Raw genomic sequence first — 16804 nt, forward strand, 5'->3', positions numbered from 1 at the left:
TCTGCAGACGTTGTAACTTGATATTTATTGCTTACTGATATCATCATTTATTTATTTATTTACTAATGAACTCTGAACAGTCATTAAAGACTATTTAGTCCATACCAGCCTGTCATTGCCCGATCCCGTTAGATCTCGGAAGCTAAGCAGGTCTGGGCCTGGTTAGTTGGTGGATGAGAATTCCAGGTGCCACAGTGGGGTGGCAGTCACCTCAGTGGTATCTGTGATTGTGTCCCTGGGCAAGACACTTTACCCACATTGCCTAGTATGAATGTCGTGCGTGAGTGAGTGTTGGTAGTGGTCGGAGGGGCCGATGGCGCACTTTGGCAGCCTCGCCTCTGTCAGTCTGGCCCAGGGCAGCTGTGGCTACAATAGTATTTTACCACCACTAAGTGTGGAGTGAAAGAATAATCCCTTAATTCTGTAAAGCATCTTTGAGTGTCCAAAAAAGTGCTATACAAAATTGCATTATTATTATTATTATTATTATTATTATTATTATTATTATTATTATTTAGCAAAGAGAACAAGTAGTCCTGCAACCAACGACAGTCTGTCAGGAATTACAGACACTTTGAACAGCAAAAGGTGGTCGATGCAGAAACAAATCAAATAAAAAAAGAAATTTGGTAAATGACAGAAATTGGTGTTGTTTGGAAAAGTTGTAATTTAATTTGGCTTAGTTGTGTAAAAAGCAGAGGTGGGACTCGATTAAAAAAAATTTATCTAATTAATTAGAGACTTTTTAATTAGTCTCGATTAATCTAAATTAATCTCATAACAATAGTTGACAAGAATAGCAATGTTTTTCCAATTGAAATGGATTTTGGTATATAACTGAATCAATGAAAATAATAAATGAGCTTAAACAACTAAATTGTTTATTATTTTCATCACTGAGTGCTAACATAATGTAATAGGAATATCATCATTACATTGTTCACAAAGCACAAACTTAAATTTAAGTAAGCTAGATTAATTAACAAATTTGTTAATGTGTATTAAAATAAAAAAACAACACTTAGTACAGAACATTCCAGAGAAGTGGAAACTCAGCAGTGCAAAAATAGTTAGAATATCTGTGGCATGAAATAAACAGAGCAATTGATGAACCTGATGAATTTTGTTTTGACATTTTATTTTTTAGTGCATTATTTTTCTGTAATTAATGAATCGCAATTAACACACTAAAGTCCCAGCCCTAGTAAAATGGTGTTTAAAACAGCACAGTAAAAGTCCACAAATGTCTGATGTATTTCTCGACCTGCAGAACGTCACCTCCAACCATCGAGTGAACGATGTAATCGCCACAGAGGACGGACCCCAGACCCTGGTGGGCCGCTTCATGTACGGCCCCTTGGACATGGTGACTCTGACTGGTGAAAAGGTGACTAATGGTTTGATTCCTCACACCCGGGTTCTCTCACACAACTGTGAATAATGAGTGAGCTGCCCTGGTTTTGTCAGGTGGACATCCTGCTGATGACACAGCCTCAGTCTGGCCGATGGGTACACTTTGACACCGAGGTGACCAACAGCAGCGGCAGAGTCACATACACCATACCCAAGAGCAAGAGGCTCAGCCTTGGAGTGTATCCAATTAAAATGGTGGTCAAGTAAGCATTTCCTTCTGCAGTATGCCCTTTACAAAGAGCTGCATTATATCAACAGGCGTGAAAACACAGGCGTGAAAACGCAGGGAGAACCAGAAAGCATTACATTTTCCTTGATATTCCTGCTGTGGAGGCACTTATGAAGGGCAGCTGTCAAAAAGCAGCAAACATATGCACCAGCCATAGTACTTACTGGCCATGGTTACATTATGTTTCTTCATTCAGAATTTATTTTTCCAAATTGAATTATTTGGAATTAAATTGTTCTGCTTTGTGTTAACATGGAAATAGTAATTCCTAATGGTAATTTTCATGGAAAACAGGTTTATTTGGCTTTATTCAATTTTGTTTTAGGTCGGGAAAACCTTTTCTTTTTGGCTACAACAACAACAATAGCATATGGTTTCACTTTAATCAGCTGAGCAGGAGAAGGGAGGCAGACGACTACTTTGGCCAATCAAAGCCAGCAGTTAGTGCAATGGCTGCTCTACCTCCACTCTACAGGACATTGAGTGAAAGGAGAACTTTATAATGATTTGCGGGCCTTTTAGTGAAGCTCTGTGGGTCTGGTGCAAGGCTTTGTGTCCCGATGAAGCCTGTTTCCATCCATCCACTCTTTTCATTATATCCATGTTTTTTAAGGGAGGTCGGTAACTTTATTTGTCATTGCACATGTTACAGAGCTCTTATTAAATAAATAATTTTGGCTCGAGTCCGGGCGTCCATCTTTTACTATGTCGTCACTATCGCATCATCTCGACAGAAAGAGCATGCGCAGAACGACCGCAATTACCTTAAAGCGGGACTTAAACATTCACAAGATCAAGGAATTATTTATTTCAGGAATAAAATCAGAATAAACCAGCCACTTTATTCGGTTTTACGTTTAATTTAGAATTACTATTTTCATTTGCAATTAAGTGTTTACAATGTCAGTTTAAAGAGGATTTAACTTTTATTCTGAATCAAAGGGGAATTAAAGCTCTTATGTAAACGTGGCCAATGTTTGTTTTTTATCAAATCCCAAAGGGGCGATCAGACCACTGCAGAGGGCTATTTGACTGTGTTGCCCACTAACATGGAGTGTGTGGTCTTCAGCATTGATGGTTCCTTTGCTGCCAGTGTGTCAATCATGGGCAGTGACCCCAAGGTTCGCCCCGGAGCTGTTGACGTTGTCAGGTAACTGCCGGCTGCCTTTTAATGTGAGAAATTGACTTTGTAAGAGATTAAAATGGCTTGAGAGTGTAGCTATTGAGCAGGAAGTGTGTCCTTTAAGTGTGTCCCCTACAGATCAACTGAATCTCTTTGTTGGTCTTTTTTTGATGTTGCACACACAGGCACTGGCAGGACTTGGGGTATCTGATCATCTACATCACAGGCCGTCCAGATATGCAGAAACAGCGCGTCGTGTCTTGGCTATCGCAACACAATTTTCCCCACGGAATGATCTTTTTTTCTGAAGGTTTGGTTCATGATCCTCTGCGACAGAAGACCATCTTCCTCAAGCACCTCATACAGGAGGTAAAACGATGACAGAACACATTGTTTCACACTTTGTTTTTCTCACTTGTTGACATGTGTTGATGTGTACCTGTACATTTCACAGCAAAGAGATGTTATGTGAGATCACCTTGAGAATAACACCTGAATATTTCTAACACATGTCTTTTATCTCTCCACAGTGTCATATTAAGATCATCTCTGCTTATGGCTCCATGAAAGACATCTCTGTTTACAACATGCTGGGCCTCAGCCCTTCACAGATTTATATTGTTGGCAGACCTTCAAAGAAATACCAGAATCAGTGTCAGGTAATCACATTTTAATCTGTTACATCTTTCTGAACCCTCATATTATCCTTAAACTTTACTAACACATTTAGTCAATCTGACCCCGAGGGATATTTGTCTCCAAAAAATAATTTTCTGAAAATTGTTGACCAAGTTCTTTTTGTGTCAGGCACTTTTTTTTATTTGTTAAGTATATAGATAACCCCTTGACAATGAAACCTTGACCTGTTCTTTAGCACCATCATCAGGCCAAACTTTTAAATTAGAATGAAATTTATCTGGAATAGTTTTCATCTAAATCTTGTCAAATTTACTGACAACATTAATGAATCATATCGATTGATGTCAGTGACCCCCCTTTCCTCTCATTAACAACTTATTTTTGTCTCCTTTTTTGTAACTTATTTGGGGTTATTCACTATAAAGACTTTTGTCTCAGACACATTCTTTTCTATGTCACTTTCACTGTGAAAGAGCTGTTCCAAAACATCATTGACAGTAAACCTTTCCCGAGTGGACATTTTCAAGTGACACAGAAAAAGAGAGAGAGCGGGAAGATTGCAATACACACCGTTTTACACAGCTAAAACAGCTTGGGGTGAAATTGACTCCAGAGGAACACCAATGCGTGCAATATGTATTCAGCACATTGAAAAAATATCATCATGCTCATTTTTGACTTAATCAGTTGTACCTATCAAATTAGAAAAGTCATGAAATATGAAGCAAAAAAAGTCAACTATTTTTTGAATGATAAACATTGACTGGGGTCAAATTGACCCCAAGGATAATTGGAGGGTTAAGAAGCGATCCATACTATTTCAAATGCCTCTAGCAGTAAGGACTAACCTATAGTGTGTGATACTGTATGTGCAGTTCCTCAGTGAAGGCTACGCAGCGCACCTCTCCACTCTTCAGTTTGGCCACCGAGCCAGACCCAAAAAATCCCCCTCGGTGCGGATGGTCCTGAGGAAAGGATCTTTCGGGCTCTCGGCAAAACCAGACTTCCTTTGCAAACGTACTCACCTGCGCCGCACCATGTCGGTACAGCAGCCCGACCCGCCGTGCACACCCAACCCTAAGCCTGAACGTGCTCAGAGCCAACCCGAGTCAGATAAGGACCACTGCGCAGGAGCCGGAGGTGGAGGGAGTGTTGGACAAACAACATGGGGTCGGGCCTCCATGCATCGTGGGGACACGACACCTTGACATCAGAAAGGAGACAATCATTTCGAGGGACGGAAAAAAATTAAGAAAACCAAGGTGATTATTGAGTTGTTTTATGTAAAATCAGGTAGTTTTAAAGAGTTATTTTAGTTGACTATAACATTTTCTGCATATTTTTTGTCGACTACATTTCATTAGTTGACAATAACGAGATGATGGCAAATACATGAGAACCAAAAACTGTATCAAAACATATTGATATTTAGTTTTGTCATTTCATAAAAATGAAAATATAATCTTTACATGAGACGAAATCCAAACAGAACTAAGATTTTCTTTTGGAAGGTACCCAGTCAAAACTACTTTTGTTTCATGGACGGCAGGACAAGCCGCTAAGCAGTGACGTGCCGTGACCACTAGGGTTGGGTAGGCACGTCGCAAATCAAGACCACCAATGACAAACAATTTCATATGTTTCTGCTGGCAAGTGTTAATTCAATTCAAATCAACTTTATTTGTATAAAGCAATTTCGAACCCCCAACCTCTCGATCAGAAGACGAACCACTACCACCTGAGCCACGGTCGCCCCTGCGCTGTTTAGTAATTAGGGCTATGAAACGCACAAAATGCGGACACTTTCAAACTTATAGGTACTGTCGGCTATTGGAAATGGAAAAATAAATCATTTATAATTATATTATATTTAAAACAAATAATCAAAATATCAATTCACCCTTGGGTAGGCACTGCCTACCCTGACAGCACGTCACTGCCGCTAAGTGATCCAATAGATTTCAATTATTGGTTTATTTACCAGGGACAGTGTACATTAAAATCAATACTGAAAATATACCAGAATTAGCCAAAAGGCTATCTATCATTTGTAGTCCTTGGACAGAATGTTCAATTTGTTGCCCTAAAAGAATAGCAATTATACAAATTACAGGAAATATACGATAAGATATACAGTGAAAACATGCAACTACATAATAACATATAACACTTTCATCTACATATATTTAGGCTATAACTTAAATAGTCCTGATGAATACATTTTAATTAAAAGACTATAACTTAAACTAAACCAAGCACTGGTTTTAATGCCAATTTTTAAAATCTGAAAATCAAAAATGAAGAAAACACTTTTTCCTACTGTTTATTTGATAAAGATTAAATCAAGGAAGGAGCAACATATTTGAGTTTTATATTTGGTTTTATGAATTCAAAGCAAACCCAAGCTTGTCATCTATAAATATTAATGAGATTTCTGTCTTTGTTTTTGTTTTTTTGAAGAGGTCATTTTTCTCATAAAAGGTGCATTCGAGTCAACACAGCTGCTAGAATACTAATGCTGCACTCACTGCTAAAGATAAGCCTGGAGATGACAATATGAACACTCACGTTCTACTGTGTCCAGGCTTATAAAGGTTGCCTGAGCAGGCACAATCATTTCCTTATGAGTCGATAAAATCCTCCCTTTTTTAAATAAAATAAACAGTCTCATCCAGCTTTATCTGCAAAACATGATTCTTTAAAAAATAGTTAAGGGTATGTTGGTCATGACCAAACATCTCTCTAGTCTTGTTTATTTCGCACACACACTGCTAATGGTCCAATTATTTCAGACAACGAGGCAGTGAGGACGAAAAACAACTGCTCAGATTGCTCCTGCGTTTAAAAAGTCATATTTTCTGTTTTCCCTCCACAGAACAACAATCAATGCTACATTAACGCTTTTAAACATGACACAATGCTAATAAATCTGCAGTGAATGATGCAGCTTTCCCCCTTTTGCTCTGCTGAATTGTCTGTTAAGCCTTTAAAAGCTTTAGGCTCCACGAAACCTTGACACAAACCCAGATTGATTTTTCTGTCGAGTTTCAACCAAGTCAATAAACATCCAGCATGATTAAATTCAACTCTGCAGTCCTTGTGCATTAGTTTTACTTTTTTTTTTTGGTACAAAATTAAATTTTTTTAAATAAATTATACCAGCAGGAGAGGCATAGAGAAATGATGTAAGTTTTTCAACCCTGTATATTATTGTAACAGCATTTAATGTGAATTATAACTACAGGATCTGAGCACTAGAGTAATTGAGTAGCTCTAGAATAGAACAGCAGAGAGAAGCTTTAAGGATAATTTGCTAGCGCTACCATCGCTGAGGGTCAGCAAACCTATTTTGGATAACTTGAAAAGACATACATATATTAATGCAATGCAAAAATATTCAAGACACACAGGATTCTCACATCCATTGGCAGAGAAGGATGGAGAGTCTCACCGGATGGTTTCATGCCAGTCTTATATTACTTTTAAGTGTAACTAAACCCTGAGGTTTTGGCTGGTGTGCATCTAGGCTGGAAATAAAAGAAAAGGCCTTGATTATGGGCGGGGCTCCTGTAGCAGCTAAGGCACGCCCAGTCAATGATATAAAATCTATGCAATGCTAACTAGCTTTTCAACACTCATTATACCTCTCTATTAACGATTATCTCAATCCAACCTACTCGCCACAGTTTGTAGAGTCCACAGGTGCTAGGTTTTTTTGGAGGGGCGGGGCTAACAGTGGTGGTCCATGATGTAAGAAGCCACCAAAATGTCACAAACCTCTATTCTCAGCCAATAGCCAAATTCAATTTTTAATAACAGGGTTTCAACCCATAGAGGGCAGTCACTCTTACAATATTACAACAAAATACATCACATTGAAATACATTGGCCTACCCCACGTTACTTGTCGCTAAGTTGACGTACGTTTAGTTTGTAATAGCTTTTCGTATCTCTTCCAGTGTTTCACTTTTATTTCCTCTCATATTTGCTCCCTCTTTATTTAATTTGATCTGATTAGTTTTGTCCTTGCTTTGCCTATCGTGGCTCGTTTGCTTTTCTCTGAGCAATTGCAAATTATCCCTCATCTCATTGATGATAATTATCAAAGTTATTCAGCCAACATGAATATATTTTAATAGTTGGTGAAAACAAAAACATTTTCCTAAAATGTGAGATTTGACTAATTATCTTCTTGTTGTTTCTCTACAGCCCAACATTTTACCACTGTATGCCTCCGATGTTGCTTCAACTCCTCTACTAAAGCCTGGGAAATTTATTAAGATTGAAAGTGAATTCTGATTGTAAAACTATTTAAATGGAGTACATTTCCATTTTACAGTTTTTTTTTTCCTCTCTTTGAGAAAGTGAAAAATGGATGAGTGGAGGATGTTTTGAAGCTTTTAGCAGCAAACTTTGGCCTGAGCAGGTGATTAACCTGAACACGTTTCAGACCAAATGCAATAACCATGCATTAGATCTGAATTTGTTAACAGGTGGTGATCATTCTTCTAGACTCGATCCTAACCCTGAGTATGTGCAAACCTGGAACTGGTTGACCCAACTGAAACCTCGCCACTGACTCAAATTATTATATTCCTCCATTCTGTATATACTCCAGTCTAACTCTCATCCACTGAATTCCTATCAAAGCAGTGAAGCAGAACATTCCATCTGACAGAGACTCCAAAGCCAGTCTGCAGCCTTTGAAGTTTTTCCATGTGCACATGCTAAGCCCTTGAGAGCTTATTTGCACTATGTTGCTGTGGTTGTTGACTTGCTGTGGTTTTTGCTTCAAGAACGAAAGGGCAAGAGAAGAGTTCAGCAAATTTTTAGCTTTTTCAAATCTCTTGGGGCCACTCGAAGGTTAGAACAAACACTGGAGGATCTAACATTTTTGTTTGGACAAAAGAAAATGTTTACAGGTCACTGGACAGCATTGTTCAAATGACAATTTGTCTCTTGATGTTTATTTGTAAAGTTATGAGAGTGCAACAATACTCGTGATGAAACTTGTATGTCGTGTTTTTAGATTATTGCTGGATATTGTGCAACGGTAGAAAATCCAGGAAAAGATTCACTATTCTATTCTATTTATGTTGGTTTACCACAGCTCAATATGTAATAAATCCAGGCACTACCTTATTCTGTTTAGACATATTTTTCTATACAAAAATCTTGTAAAAAGAAATATTTTGATTGTCCTCTTTTCAACCTTTGTTGTTGTTTGGACTTGTTGAATAGGCAAAAGCCTTAATTGTTATTAGTGTGACGTGAACCTGAAATTAATTGTATGACCAAAGCATTTAGTTTTACAGTTGATCTAATGGCAATGTATATTGTATTACACTTTTGCTTTCAAAATTACGGTGGCCCTAAAAGTTCACAACACAAAACAAAGGGCCTGTACTACGAAGCTGGATAAGAATATCTGGGATATCTCTCCGTTAGCGGGCTTCACCTCACAAAACATTATTTGTCAGAGAGTTTGTGTACTACGCAGCAGGATATAAACACGTTCACTTAAGCGAGGTGATTTCAGACAGCCTACATGCACGCTGCTGTGACGGGTGGAGATTGCAACATCTGACCAACTATAGAGCAATTTACGTCACAATTGAGGAATCATTTTTTTTTTTTTATAAATATGAAGAATTAAAAGTCACAATTCAGACCAAAAGCAACACTGTTGCTGCAGAAAAAGCAGGAAGCTGCTGACACTGTTAATGCATAGAAGCGTGAGATTATACAATATTAATCCATCGGATGATAAACCGAAAGCGCTCTGATCCGTTTCACTTTGTGTTTCTATTCAGGTAGTCCTGAATTTATCTCACACATTGGGATGAGAACACATCGTTTCACTGTAGTATGTTTTATCTGAGGCTGACAGTATGTATGAATAAATGAATAACAGAATGAATGAGTTCATCCGACCAGGATTCGGAGAGTGTCCAACACAGGCTTCATCAGCTGAATGTAGATCAGTCAATCAGATGTAAATCTTTCCTACAGGATGTTATTGATCAATGAAAGGATTGCATTTATCCATTAATAATCTTTCTTTTCCTAAAACACAGCTGCACCAACAAGGATCTTCTAACAATGGGAAGGTCATTTTCCAAGAGAACTGATTGGTCAGGAGGCGGGCCTTTTGTAGTCACTCAGATCTTTTCCACTTCCTATCCTAACCGGTGACCAGGTTAGGTGTTCAGCATAAGTTACCATGGTGATTTAGCTCGGTAAGACGTTAGCCAGCATCTGAATAAATTGGAGGAAGTTAGAGCGATAAGAGAAAATCCAGCTTCGTAGTAGAGGTGCACAGGCCCTAAATGACCTGAGAGCTCACAACACAACACAGAATGACCAAGGCTGCAACACAACACGAAAGCAGCCCGATAAACACCAACAACGGAAGTAAAAATCCACAAAGAAAACAAATCAAAGGATTTGTTCCCAGTATTCCTTCGAATGTCACTTTAGGTTTCAATCTTCTTCTTGGACTTTTTTATGTACTGTACCTACGTCAACGTCACTTTTTGTCGTGAATTTTGACTTCCATTGTTGGTTGCGTTGTAGCGTTTGTATTTATATGCACTTTCATTTTGTGTTGTGTGGCGTTTGTCATTCTGTGTTGTGAACTCTCAGGGCATTTTGTGTTGTGTTGTGAGCTCTCAGGGCCACCGTACTAAATACTGTGTGTGTCTGTGCGTGTGTGGTGTAAAGCTGTACATCCTGGGAACTTGAAGCCTGCTGTGATTTTTATGTGCCTGTGCAGAGAAAACAGAATACAGTTTTACCAGATCTGCATATTCTTACTGCAGCTCTCTCTCTACTGTCGGCTCCTCAGAACAAAACTTTTTTTTTTAATTGCACTGGGTTGAAGCATTGTGTCAGAGAATTACTATTTTATACGTATACTGTAAAAGGAAAAAAAATCTTCAGACTTCTTATTCTCTTGTTTCATCTGACAACCTGCTGAGAAGAATGATATGTTCAAGCCTAGAGGGATTCACGGCCTCTCTTTTCACACCTCCTGTGAATCACAGGTGGTCCAGTAATGAAATATTTAATCACTTCTATAAATGTGTGATTTCCTGTTGTGATGCCCCTGTAATTACAGTGCACACATTAGCTTTACTTGGTAATTGTGTATTGTTGTTCAAACTTGCTGGGATCTCAAACAGGGTTTTGTTGTATGCATTTAGACATTGTTTCCTTTGTAACAGTAATATGTTCCCAGTAAACACACAGTCAGCTCTTAAACAGATTCTGTTATACCTAATATGCAAGTATAATATATTTCAGCAAGTTCATTTTGTCTTCTTTTTTGAAATAATATGTTAAGATTTAGATCATTCAGACAACTTTTTTATGGAAATGTAATTTGAAATTTACTTTGTGACTTCTCTCAGGAAGAACTCATAGGGACACATCAAAGCAATCAGTAGATGCTTTGATGCTTTCCTTATTAAATAACTTGTTGGGACACATCAAAGCAATCAGTAGATGCTTTGATGCTTTCCTTATGAAAGAACTTGTTGGGACACATCAAAGCAATCAGTAGATGCTTTGATGCTTTCCTTATGAAAGAACTCATAGGGACACATCAAAGTAATCAGTAGATGATCAAAGTAAACTTCAAAGTTAATTTCCTGTCTGAATAAATTAAAATCTTAAGATGTTATTTCAAAAAAGAAGACAAAATGGACTTGCTGGAATCTGTTATACTTGCTGATGTTGGTACAACAAAGTTAATTTATGACAAATATTAGATGGGTATAGTATCGTCTGTAGTGCATGTTTTTATTTGATACTGGTAAGTTTATAACTTGTCATCGGAAAAACTATTTGTGAAATTTGTACTTGAAACTCTGAAATATCTGGTGATGCCAACGATGTAAAATATTTAATTTTAAGAGAGAAAAAAACTGCCCAGTCTTGGGAATTAATCAATTGGTCTACAATATTAATTGATATAGAAGTTAGCTTTGGTTTTTCACCTCATTGCCTCATATGTGATTCAAATTGTATATGGTATATTTCATATATACAGTATATCAAACTCATCAAGACCTTAACAGAACATCTCTATTTTTACATGATCTTCTAAAAGCAGCAGGATTTGAAACCTCTTAAAAAAAAAACAATAATATCCTGCTGCAAAATTCCACTGCAAAATGTCAATATGTATGTACAGTATAAATGTTTATACACAAGAAGGAAATATGTCTCCATGCTGCAAACCTCACATTTTTTTTGTACAGACCTGTGATGAAAAACCTATTTCTGTATTTGTGTAGGCTTTAATTCTTGTGAGAATAAATGTATTCCACAGTTGAGTGTGACGTGAACTAACAGAGTTTGAATACCTGAAAGCTGCGTTAATTTAACTATTCAATGAGTATATTTATGAACCTGTCCTCGCTGCCAGTTGAATGCAAAATCCCTGTTCTATAAATAGACATTTGCTGAGCCTTTCTATCAGAGCAATGAATTAGCCAGTTTGATTTAGTTCTGATTAATCGGATGGCATTAGAAATCCGGCATTTTGCCACCGACCCCAAGGCCACAGCTGTGGGTCTTAATTCTACTCCTGTTTAATCAATCCAGGCCTGATCTGAATTTTGAGTTTAGACCAGTCATCTATTCACTGGAGGGAAGGTGTGTATTTCAGACATAACAGGAGGGGACCGATTTTGAGCCTAAATATACAATTTACTACTTCACACCAGCAGCAACAAAATCCAAATGTTAGTTGAATTTATAAATTTTGCCAGATGCCTTTGAGAAACTATGAATCAATTTGATCCCATTTTTGCTTATTTTTACCTTTTTCCTGCAACTTCTTTTGCCATATTTTAACCATATTTTGGCTCCTTTTAATGCATTTTTGTGACATTACTCCCATTTCTGCCAGTTCTCTATCAAATTTCAATACCTTTTCTGCAAATGTTTTCCACTTTCAAGACGTTTTCAGGACTTCTAAAGCCTGTACACCACTTTTCCACCCAATGTTGCATTTGTTGACCCATTATTGTCATTTTTAAACTTCTTTTCACTATAATTCATTCTAATTTTGGCCAATTTAACCACAATCATGACCAATATTTGCCAGTTTAAACTAATTGTTCCAATAATGAAACCAATCTTTTACCTATTTCTGCGAGTTTTTAAAATCCCATTTCAACACCTTTTCTACCATTTTTGGTCATTTTTAACCCATTTTATTCCTAATTCAAAGAAGAATTTACATCTTTAAGATGACCATATATCCACATGACTGTTATTCAATGTTAATGTCTGTGTTCAACTACCTTCAGGTACAGTGGGGTCCCCGATCTCTGGCACCTTTATTTTGGGGGTCGCGGGCTGAAAAGGTTGAGAACCACTGTTGTAGCATTTGTTTTTCTCTCTCTGAAGATTTAGAAAATGTGATGCTTCCTGATGTAGAAGCAGCCACAGGGTACGACAAGAGCAATCCACATTTCAAGGATATTGTGAGGAGCGCTCATTAGCACTGAACCCACGATTCATAAATCTATCCCTAGTGCATGCTACACACTGAGCATGCATGATACACAAAACTGAAACCCTGCAACACAAATTGCCATTGTTCTGTTTACCAAGCAGTAAATGTTGCTGCACAACTGAATGAAACATATATTGATATTACAAAACACAGTGCAGGGATTCATAACATGTTGCTTTAAATCTGTAACAGCCTCAGATAATGAGACAAGATCAAATCTATTGTTTTTCCACTGTTTTTTTAAACATTTGACATCTGGTGGAACCAACATCTGCGTGACTAAGATAGTTAAATAAATTAATATTATTTAAAAACAATGGATATCAATACTTGGATTTGCGTGCTTGCCGATCCCGAGTACTCATACCGATACTTCTACCACACACAAATAAAAGTATTTGGCAAAATGTAATGAATTGGAACATTATCATTTCTTTTCTCCTTGATACCACATACCTTGATATGAATATAAATATCCTTTTCATGCTAGAATGGGCCACCACTCAAAGCAATGGGTATTGGGAACCGGTTCTCAAGTATGAGTATATTTAGAACATGTTAAATGATATTAGAATAATAGTTTAAAACGACAATAATAATTACAACAGCAGAAATAGGCAAGTTATTCCATCCACAAACAATTAAACCTCAATTTACATGTGCAAAAAGAATTATCAGCGCAGCATCTGTTTCGAAGCATCCCTAATTACAATATTATACACACAAATATGAATAGTAATAAAATACAATAAATGTTGAAACACAGCAAGTCTTTTGAGGATGACATGATCATAATGTGTGTATTTGCAATGCTTTGAAAACCAAAAAGCACAAATGTGGGAGACCAAAGCAGAGCAAACTCCTGCTAAAGAGAGGGAAACCGTTATTGTTGTTTAGCTAGACTGGTGTATAATTACCACTGAATAGTTTTAAATTACTTTATATCTTTCCGGTTTTCCACTTCATTAGGTGAAAAATCGTCTGAGAACATCGTCTTTCCTTTCATCTGTGCTTAAGTGAGATCATGACAGTTTTTCCTCTGGATTAATAATTTACTGTAATACCATAATACTTTTTCAAAGATCGTGTTCTTGTGGACAGACTGTGTGCTTGACTGCTCTGTTAATCTACATTTCATAAACAATGAATGACTTCAACTTTTGCATTTTCAGTCAGTAGTAACGATGGGGGCGGGGGGGGATGGGGTTAAAAAAAACAACTGGCCACTTTATTAACATTCATTGTCATGTTTTGTAAGTTATTTTTGTTGTCATTTTGTGTTTTTGGATACATTTCTGTGTTTTTGTTATCATTTTGCATATTTTTCTGTATTTTTGTAGTCATTTTCTGTATTTATTTTTTTTTTTTTAATATTGCTGTCAATTTTTTTTATTTTTGCCATCCTTTTGCGTATTTGGAGCCATTTTTTGTATTTTTGTTGTCCCTTCATGCAATTTTATTTTCATTTTTTGTAATATTTTTTATGTAATGTTTTTTGGAATCATTTTGCATATTTTTCGCTGTTTGTGTTTTCTGTGATATTAACTTTGTGGGCCTCACAAAATTTGACTTAGAGCCTCATGTGGCTCCCGAGCCACCAGTTGCACAAGTTTGTCCTGTGAATATCTTATGTAATATACCCGAAACATTGGAACATGCTGGGAGGCTTGAAAAAGGAAGCACTATAAAGTTTTTTTTCAGGTTCTATGATTATTGTTCTGCCAGGTCCTACTGTCTTTTTATCCTTGTGTATCCATTTTATAAAAACGACTCAGTCAGGAAGCAGTGGCCAGCTGCCTCTTGGTTACCATGTGCAGCATATTCTACCCAATCAGGGCCCTGCATGCACACTGATGATAGATAACAACATACAAACACAATAACCACCAGACCAGGAGGTCAGGAAACATGTCCATGTCGGTAGTGGTAACAATTCCGAAAAAGGAACCTGTCACTTGATTTATTTTGAATAAATCTGTGGATTGAATCTTAAAAAAGCAATTATTGATAATGTTGCCAGAGGAAAAGGTCAGATGCTGGAGCCACATGATACAGCTTAGAGTGTCATCAGATGTGACAGGCTGTGTTATTCCACAGTGCCACTCTCATCTTCTGTCATTTTTAAAAACCAAATCCATTAAAATTTCATCAAGCCTAATTATTCAAACATATTAAGTAAAGCTGTGTCTTCTCTAAATGTTTTAGTCACTTTTTGTGCAATTTCGTGGAAACTAGCTCATTAAGATGAGTCATACTTCTTATTTTTATCTTTTAGATGCAAATGCAAAAACAGCTTGATGTTTCTTTTGTGTTTATTTCATTTCCCTGTTCAGTGAGCAAATAAACCTTGGTTTATCGCTAACAGCATCTACCATCTAACATCTTACTTTAATATGTAACCTACAACCTAACTGTTTGTCTGTTTGTCGTCCCCCAAGAAATACAACAGCTTTTGAATTGTGAATCGATCATCTTAAGTACTTTTGAAATAGACATCAAGGAAATTGCAAAAACTTTAGGTTATGTATATAACCCCGGTTTTATGAGTAATATAAGTGAGATGTCTCACTATGGGATGCACACTCCCTGCAGCCCTCAGAAGCACTGTTTTCAATCCATCAAACCCTGATTTGGCTGGAAGAACTGTCCATCCACCAGGGACTCGTTTGAGCAAGAAGGGTTGTCTGGTGAGACATCTCACTCACATTACTCATAGAACCGGGGTTATATAGTTAACCTAAAGTTCTATTTCATACGATTTTGTGAGATGTCTCACTATGGGATATGGCAGCTTCCGTATTGCAGACATGCTTATTGAGCAAATACCAGTAGAAAAGTCCAGCATGTAAAATTGGACAAATGTGAGGGAGGAGGTCCAACTCGTCGCTGCACAAATGTCCTGAACAGACACTGGCAAGACCTCAAGTCGAGTGTGCACACAGACCCTCAGGCGGCCGCAGACCCTGACTCTTGTAAGCCAAAGCAATGGCCTCCACAACCCAGTGTGACGTGGGGGATTAGCCAAGGAGACAAACAGCTAATCAGATTTGCCTGGTCAAAACAGCGCAAGGCATGCCCTGAGTGTCTCCACCCACTGCGCCTATAGGGGGAGAAAGCGGACAGACCGTCTTTTCCTTTCCCCTCTTCTGAGAATGCTGTACTGGCGCAGCAGCGGCAGAGGCTGGGGGCTTTCCAGGCCAGTCGGGCGGGCTTCGCTGAGGCTGCGGCGGGTTGCAACCAGCAGTTCCATTGGCAGCATTCTGAGCAGTCCGAGGCTCTCCATAGCCTCGCAGTCAAGGGTGGAGGCACCTGCCACATGAGATTTTCCACTGAAAGGGCGGTCCTTCCTTTGATGCGCCACTTCCACCACTAGCTCCAGGACAACTAGGAGAACTTGTCTTGGCATGCCCTTGGAGGTGGGAAGCTTCTTGTCCTCATAGCGGGACCTGGTGGCGTCCGTCACAACGATGGGCCATGGGATGGCGAGGCAGGGGATTCGACCACCAGTCGGGCGTGTTCCATACCGAGACACTCGGAGCAGACCGTGTGTTTGTCTTTGGCTGAGATTTTGTTCCCGCACTGACAAAGGCGAGCCTGAGAGCATCCGGTTCCCTCCTTGGGAGAAGCCTTGACCTCCATAGCTGTGCTTGATGCAGGCAGGAGAGCAGGTGGAATTAGCCTGGGCTACCACGTGGTGGCTAGCATGTGCTAGCAGGGATGGAGGTCTATGGGTGCTGGAGCGTCAAAAACGCAGAGGACAGCGTATTGGTCCAAGACAGCAGCTGGCTTGCTGGTGTCTTTAGGCTCAGATACCGGTGGAAGGGAGCTTTTGGCCAGGCCGTTCACTGTCGTGAGCATTCGGGAGGATGGC

The 16804-nt window shown here is 38.4% G+C and overlaps 1 protein-coding gene across 1 annotated transcript in view; it reads left to right on the forward strand.

The window, feature by feature from the left end:
- Positions 1-8789, forward strand: part of LOC114474302 (membrane-associated phosphatidylinositol transfer protein 3-like) — a 68353-nt gene extending 59564 nt beyond the window's left edge. The window contains exons 12-18 of the mRNA XM_028464505.1: positions 1271-1387; positions 1468-1616; positions 2643-2792; positions 2951-3134; positions 3296-3424; positions 4280-4666; positions 7614-8789. Coding sequence (XP_028320306.1) covers positions 1271-1387; positions 1468-1616; positions 2643-2792; positions 2951-3134; positions 3296-3424; positions 4280-4612 — 1062 coding nt within the window. The 3' untranslated portion in view covers positions 4613-4666; positions 7614-8789. The remainder of the gene's footprint in view (positions 1-1270; positions 1388-1467; positions 1617-2642; positions 2793-2950; positions 3135-3295; positions 3425-4279; positions 4667-7613) is intronic.
- The last annotated feature ends 8015 nt before the right edge of the window (positions 8790-16804 follow it).

Source organism: Gouania willdenowi, chromosome 13 (genome assembly GCF_900634775.1).
Source record: "Gouania willdenowi chromosome 13, fGouWil2.1, whole genome shotgun sequence".
Classification (NCBI taxonomy): domain Eukaryota; kingdom Metazoa; phylum Chordata; class Actinopteri; order Blenniiformes; family Gobiesocidae; genus Gouania; species Gouania willdenowi.